An 8,390-nucleotide genomic window follows, 5' to 3' on the forward strand; every position below is an offset into this window, starting at 1 on the left:
CTACTGCAGCGCAATATTTGATCAACATTAGGCCGCTTTGTTCGATTCGTCACGTCGCAATAACGCGAGCGTCGCGTAATATACATAATATCATATACCTACCACAGCGATACGACAATAATTTATATACGTAAAGGTATTGTAAAAATATGTATATTGTGTATACGCCGTCGGGAACCGCCTCCCCGACCGGCCTGTCACACTGTCGTTTTCCATCGGTTGTATATATATATAGGTACTTGTATGCGTGTACGATATATATTATAGTATGTAGGTATATACCTTACCTACTGCGTAGTTTGCTGCGACGATAAATGATGATGATAATAATAATAATAACAATAATATATTGTACATTTATTATACCTCTCTATACCTAAACGTTATTACATTTCCTCGTTTACCCATTCCACGGGCACGGTACACGACGGGCGGTGGCGGGTTATGTTCGCCGCGCGCCCACCCACCACGATCGTCGATCCCCCGCCGACACCGCGACCGCGGCACTGATATCGTATAACAAACTGACGGCGGCGCGTCGCCGGGTGGGAACTGAGTAGAGCACTGCGCCGCCGCTACAACATAGAAGTACTGCACCGCCATCCCACCTGCGAAACGCACACACGCGCACACACACGCACACACACACACACACACACACACACAGCAACACTGCAGCGACCAGCGAGTGCAGCGGCGCGGCGTCGCCGTCATACGGTGTTTAACCTTTGTCGTCGTCACTGATTCAGTCGTCCACGTCCCGTTGCGCGCTCCGTCAGTGTCTCTCTGTCTCGCGCCACAGTCCATCGCGCTTCCAGTCGAATACAATCTAATTATTATTTTATTAAATTATTAATTATTTACAAAATCAAATAAATCGTCCTCCAACATGACCGTCATCACTATGCCGACGGCCGAGAAGAAGTCGGACAACGTGCCGCTGGTCACCAACATCGAGATCGACCCTTCTACCCAGGTAAGTCGCCGTCGTCGACAGATTTGCATTTGAGTATTTTTTTTCGCGTCGTTCCTCCATTTCGCAACCGGCCCACGGAACCGTGACTCAATTCGCAATATTATACAATATGTTTGGCCCGTCTCTTCCGGGTTTTTGCGATTTGATTTTATTACGTCTATTTTTTCGTTATTCTTTCGTTTCACCGACTACACTGTCTGGCGTGTTATAAAATGTTTTACAACCATCGATAGAATAATAATATAATACGAAACTTTGTATTATAATAATTAATAATATGCCGATGGCTACAATGTCTATTATTAGTACCTACCCATTATTGTTGTTCTTATTATACCAATATCATCACGATTCACGATATCTTTCGTGTGGCGACAAACAATATTGTCGCGTTCGTGCGATCATCAACGTTCAACAGTAACAGCAAAATCGCGAGTTTGCGACGTAAATGTCACGTACACCTGACCCGGTGATTCGATAGCGCTCGTTTACCTTGTAAAGTTGTAAGACGAGCATTCGAGTTTCGATTATAATAATCATCGCTGTTGTCGGGACATTTCTATAATTAGAATAACAGTGTTATTTCCACGAGATTTATTCGTGTGCCGAAACGATGTGAATTATATAGACGGTTATAACTTAAAATGCATTAACATTATATTTATATTGTTTAAAAACATTATTGAATACGTCATCAATGTTCTGCGTTATTTAATTTTTGTTTAGTCATCGGCCGTGTCTCTGTGTGACTTTTACAATAACATTCTTGTTATTGTGATATTATGCATAAATTATTGTTGTTTAGTCTCAATGTCATCCAATTCCTATCTTAATGTAAACGATAATATTATAATAATGCTTGGTTGTGAATTGTTATGTTTATTTTTTGTTTATAATATGTACTCGCTATCAATGCAGTGTTTTTGGGCTCAAGCCCAAACTATTACACACCTAACAAGTGGTAATCTATTAGCATTGTATAATGCTTTCATTAGAGAGCTCATTGTTTTCTGGCTATTCACAACGAACCTTTTGTTTTCTATTATGATGTGCAACAAAAAAATGTATTACTGGTGCGTTTGCAGACTTTGATCTATGATTAAGCTTTGACTCTTCCTTTGACATTGCAACATTACATATCGCTGTATATTTCTAAATATTTTTAAATTTTCTCTATTTTGTACGAGTGTTGGGTACCAGCATATTTTTACATTGGGGGATATTCCCCAAGTCTTACTTAATAGGTTTTTATACGTTATTAATTGAAATATGTGGGCATTTTTTTCATATTATTATTTGTGGACAATACTAGCGATTATTAATAAAAACCTTGAATTAATGTTAAATTATCATAAAATATTTCTATTACAATTCTTATTATATTTAATTATTATATTGCTGCCTTTTACACATTTCCTAAACCTCATAGGTAATTCATCATATTTTGTTATTACAATGATACATAAAATAGGTAACAACACCAGTTTTATTTAATGTGGGTATTAACTATTAATTTAGTTAATACCAAGCCCTAAGTGAAGGTCAAAGGAAATTCAATTATGTTTTCTATTATATCATTTATTTTTATATTGAATTTTTTTGAATTTAAATTGAATATTTATTTTTATGGTGTTGTAATAACAATGGTCTACAAAACAAATATTCAATTTTTTTTTTTTTATTGATCATGAAGCCCGACAACTATGACTGTTTGTTTTTTGTTTGTAGGGGAGGAATTGTAGGTTGGTAAACACGTGTGTTTTGGTTTGGCAGATTTTTTAGTGGGCACCCGTAGGTATCTGCCATGCCTGGGTGGGGGATGGCGGCACTTGTTCTCCGGACACCGTGACTTGTTCGAAGAAAAATGCTGCCCGTGGCCAAGGAATCGAACTCGGGTCGGCTGTGTCGCAGCCGACACCTTAGTTAGTCCGCTCGGCCACTCCGTCCCCCAAATATTCAATTATTATTGCTTGTATTTTAATAGTTCTCCAAGTACCTATAGGTACCATTTACATTTTGGTTAAATAATAATTTCGATAATAAATTAATCAAAATCAGCCAAGTTTTACTCTGATTCTTTCTGTAGAATTTCGCATAATTAAAACAGATTTTATTGAACACAAGTTATTTTTAGGAATATGAACTATTTGATTGAATAACATACAAAAAAAATAAAATACCAACCTAATTATTGCATTTTGAAATTTTAATATTTTTATCAGGTAGGTAGGTACCTATATACAATGGCCTGTTTTGGGTATTCTTTATACCAGTGTGCTGCACATCCTTATGGTGTACCACGAGCATTGGACTATTAAATATTTTTAAGCCTGGAAGTGATCAAAAAATTAAATCATGCATGCTTGACTTTGATCAAGTATAGTTGCGAATTGTGATTTCAAGAAAACATGAGATAATTACTACAGAGTGTGCATCTTTTTGGATTGTCTATTGAATATTCTGTTTGAAGTTTTAAGGATGCCACACACTGCAGCGGTGGCGGTAAAATTGTGTCTGGACTCATTTTGCCGTAACCGCTACCGCTGCAGTGTGTGCGGGGACCTTTATATGTGTGTACTGTGTTATTTACTAGTATTGTATACTAACCTAAGCTGGCTGGAACAAAATAATATGTAAGTGAGACTTAGTGTTCTGTGACAGTTTTTCTGTGAAAACTAAAAAGTAAAATGTGCTGGATTTTCAAAATACTACTGCCTTATAATATTGTCCGTAGATTATATCATTTAATATATAATTATAATTAATATTAATTAAAAACTGAAACAAAAGCACAGTTTGTAATACACCCTGTATTATACCACATATATATTTAGAACAGGGTAAGAATTTACATATTTTATTTACAATAATTATGTAAGTACAGAATATTTTTTAGGATGACAGACAAGTGTTATACTACCTTTACAGTAACAAATACTAATTGACAAAATATTTTTTTGACTTTTTACTTTATTGTTTTTTATAATCTCTTCACTTTCCACTGATTCTATCAACTAGGTACTTAAAAAGATTTCCTCAGTAGTTGAGTAGTATAATATTATATAAGTAGGTTACTCTGAAGACAGTTAGTCCTTTTTTTGCTTATACATTTTATTATTAATATTTACTCTTGTATTTACTGTACTTATAATGTTCAGTAACTATCCTATACTTTGGTATGATATTTCATTATACATTTTTAAATTTATAAATTACATTAATTGTTTTCCCGTTCTATGAAAACTATTTTTGTTATCTCTTCTAGCTAATTGATGATTTTGTTAGCTATTAATTCCAATTCGTAAAGCTGATTTAATTTTTAAGTTTTTTACTTTATAAATGTAAGTTGTAAAGTGCTGATCATTTTTGTGTGTAGGTATGTATATAATGAAAAATAAAAATATGGCAACCTCGATGGCAACCCTATATTTGACATACTATTACATCACCATATTCATTAAACATGTTGGACTTTTATTTATTATGAAATTGTTAAAATTATTAAAATGGTACATGAATATTAGATAGTGATAATAGTTAATATTAGGTAATTCAAAATACACAAAATGGGATTGTAAAAAATATTAATTATATATTTCAATAGTTGTAAGCTATCTAGGTATGTACTCAAAGCTAACAAGTGATGCCATACAACGGGTTTTTACAAAGTTTGTCATTGGTAATGTCAATGAAATTTAAAAAAAAATTTAAAAATGTATACAAATTTCTAAGTAAATTGTATGTTATATGTAAGTATCATTGTTAGTTGTTGTGTTCTAATAAATGTATTTAGAAAAAATGGTTATGTGTAAAAAAAAACCGAGAATACCATACTTATATGCCTAATTTAAGTTATAAATAAAAAATTAGACAAGCAATAACATAAAACGAGTTATTAAAGTTTGAAAAATACAAAAATAACAGGTTTTAAAACAACAACTTTTCATAATTAGCATTACAACCTAAGTGATTATTGCCCCTAAAAATTAGTTTTTAACAAAACATTTTATGGACATATAGCTTCTTTAGGTTATTCATTTTTTGATAATTGTTTGTTACGTCATGAAAACTTGATTGCACCGCCACTTTTGGTTTATTATTGCTCCGCCATCTATAATAAAAATAATAATATTAGCTAGTAGTAGGTAAATATGATATTTGTACCAGGTAAATACTACCAAAAATTTAGGTTATAATAATAGTATATTTAAAAAAAAGTATATATATTTGTACAATAAGAATAATAATTATGGAACTAAAATTAAGATCGGGCCAAAGTTTTATTATATCCTTTAAAACTATTAAATGGATTTTTATAATTTAGCTTTGATCACACCTGTACGTTTTTAGTTGCCCCATTTGGCTGAACAACTTTTTGATTGGTTATTGTTTATTTTGGGGCTTATGAAATTGTATCTATTTAATTAACTAGATAATGTTAAAATTCATGCTGCGAATTTGCTTAAGATGTCCGGCTATCATAAAAAATTTTGGAAACGGTTTCAAAACAAACATGTTTGGTGTTTAATTATTTGATTATTAGTTTTTAAACAACCCTTATGATGTACCAATAGTAATTGTTTGTTTTCCCCCGAGATTCATAGAATTATTAGATTACTTATTCAATGTATCAATTATTTTAAGCTGGATGGTTGATAAAATAATCCCACGCCCGGTCAATAATAAACTAATACCATGTTTTTAAACATTCTTGTTATTCTGTCGTTTTTTAAAAACTTCTAATAGCTAACGAAAATTAGTTGTTTAAAGTAACGATTATTAAAAATAAATTAAACATTTTGATCTAGGCAAAAAAAAATATTATTTGCTTGATTCTAGAATTTTTAAATATAGGTCGTGTATTATTATATACATAATTGACATATAAGCTTGATGTCTACAAATTTAAGTGTTAAAAAACTTAATATTTCTCTTTCGACGCTTCTTAAACAATTGGTAATACATATTAAAATTTATATTACAAAAAACTATTTGTAGGTATTTCATATATTAGCTGGGCACTTACTAACAACTTTTGTTTTATTTGTATTGTCTAAAATCAAGTACTTATTTACATCTTCTTATAAAAAATTGACATATCTAAATTCTTTTTTAGTAGTATAAAATATACCTATTATTCATCTAATTTGTTTTAAAATAATTGTTCGTTTTTTTTTTTCAGGAAAAAGATGTGGAATCAGGAAATGGTGCACATAACCGCCCTGTCAGATCTAAATTTTTGGTGCTCAGAGTCATTAATGATCGTGTTTATTCTATGTGGGCATTAATTTATGTATTGCTGATGTCATTAGTAATTACATTCATGATGCTCTATGGAGAACATATTTATAGAGCTATTGGAAATGCATTTAACGACGAGGTAATATCTTGAATACAGTAAAAAAATTATTTCATACATTTTTTTTCTATAATCTATTTTAGTAGTTATATTCTTTGTCTATATAATATGTATGTTAGTACCTCTATGGTTCTATACTATAGGTATAGTATTTGATACATATTTATTAATCCCAATTACTAAAAACTAATATTTTAATTAAAAAAACCACATACATTTTACATTATTTCTTATGGCATGCTTAGGTTCATATTATCTACTTACATGTTATAAAAATGTATGAAGTCCTTTATAACTTTAATATTTTAATCTTAATAATCCTATTTGTAATATTATAATCTAGAGTGTTGATATACCTGATATAGTACATGCATTATAACAACTAGTTAAAGTAAAAACGATAGTAGTTAATATAGGTAGGTACCTACAAATTAATAAAATAATCTGAAATAGGTGCAGTACTATACTACTTTATTTTTAAGTTTCTTGTTGTAGTGTAATAAATGGTTTTGTATGAATATATTTTGTTTAAAAAGTGATATTCATACCTACTAGGTACTTATAAACATGAAACAGTTAAACATTTTAATAATTGACTACATAAACAGTATTAAATGTTGTGTTGGTAAACATTTTGTTATGGTTTATCTACTACCGTAAACTTTTGTTTTTTATTTCTTTTAAAATTTGTTATCAAGATATAAAATATAAATTATTTGATTAACACTTTTATATTTTATGTACCTACCTAAATAATATAAATATCTATAATAATACATTTAAAAAACAAATTGTATACACTGTTGACTGTATTTATGCGTAAATTTAATTATAATTATTTCTTTGTAAAACAAAATTAAATCTATAAATGGAAAAATTAATATTCTGCTCTAAGTAGCATAGGTATAATTTTTCATTAAAATGAATTGAAACCAGTAACAATGATTTTTGTAAGGGTGTTGTTAATATTATAAAAAAATATACAATATACCTACATACAATGTACAAACAATACCTTGATTTTAATTAACAAAAATATTCATAAACATTATATTTGTTAGATCAAAGATATTTATAATAAGAAATTATAAAATAAAATAAATATTCTTTTAAAGTTTAATTCACGTAATAATTTGATATAACACAGTTCAAGGGGGGGGACCTCCAAATACCCCCCTTGAATACGCCACTGATTGAAACCTTATATGATTTTTATTTAATTATAAAATTATGTAACTAAAAAAAAATATTCAAATAAAGACGGAAAATTTTAATATTAGGAACAGTTGATTTATTTGAAGTACCTATTTTACTATATTTTATTGAAACCACTATTGTTATATTATTAAATTAATAATAAACCAAATGTTTTCAGTAAATTTTTGCAATACTCTTCAAATAACAGTAAGGTCTTAAATTGAAATTGAAATTTTAAAAACAAAAAATTATGATTTTATCTTTAAACTTAATTTTAAACTTTTTAAGTTTATACATTACCCTAAAAAAAAGAACAATTGATACTTAATTAAATTTTAAAATTTTTATGTGGTATATTATTGTGAATAGTTTCCATTACATTATAAAAAAGAATACGTAAGAGAAAAATAGTTCAATAATTCACTGTGTAATTTGTAATGTTTACACAGCTGTACAACAGGTGTTGGCCTATAGGCAATAGGTAACAGACAACTTAAGCTATATGTTCGCATATTGATTTTTGAGTGGGAGTAGGTAAGAATCATTTACTATTCTCTGTTAAATTGCTGACAATAAAGTTTTTGATGAAGTCATTGGTTGTCTTATATTTTTGACATCTATATAGTGATGTTAAGTTATATACCACACATGTAGCAAATTGTATTATGCATAAAAGCTATATAGGATTATTATTCAAAACAATTTAATTTTATACTTAAAATACAATTATTATCATATATTATATAACTATCATAATTTATATTTGTTAAGAGGACGCTGTACCCGCATGTGTTGTCTCCGTCCTACAAATGTACAACATAGCAAAAACTGTTTTGCGCGGGAAAGAACCGAGAAGGT

The 8,390-nt window shown here is 29.7% G+C and overlaps 1 protein-coding gene across 4 annotated transcripts in view; it reads left to right on the forward strand.

Moving 5' to 3' along the window:
* The first annotated feature begins 578 nt into the window (after positions 1-578).
* The window catches only part of LOC100168862 (integral membrane protein 2B), a 19,403-nt gene continuing 11,591 nt past the window's right edge, over positions 579-8,390 (forward strand). Inside the window, exons 1-2 of one of the 4 annotated variants that reach the window (XM_008183332.2) lie at positions 579-976; positions 6,159-6,356. In XM_008183332.2, the coding sequence (XP_008181554.1) occupies positions 890-976; positions 6,159-6,356 (285 nt within the window). In that variant the 5' untranslated portion in view covers positions 579-889. The remainder of the gene's footprint in view (positions 977-6,158; positions 6,357-8,390) is intronic. The other 3 variants (XM_003243486.3, XM_003243485.4, XM_001951718.4) reach the window with 3 other exon arrangements.

This window comes from Acyrthosiphon pisum, chromosome X (assembly GCF_005508785.2).
Source record: "Acyrthosiphon pisum isolate AL4f chromosome X, pea_aphid_22Mar2018_4r6ur, whole genome shotgun sequence".
NCBI classification, from domain to species: domain Eukaryota; kingdom Metazoa; phylum Arthropoda; class Insecta; order Hemiptera; family Aphididae; genus Acyrthosiphon; species Acyrthosiphon pisum.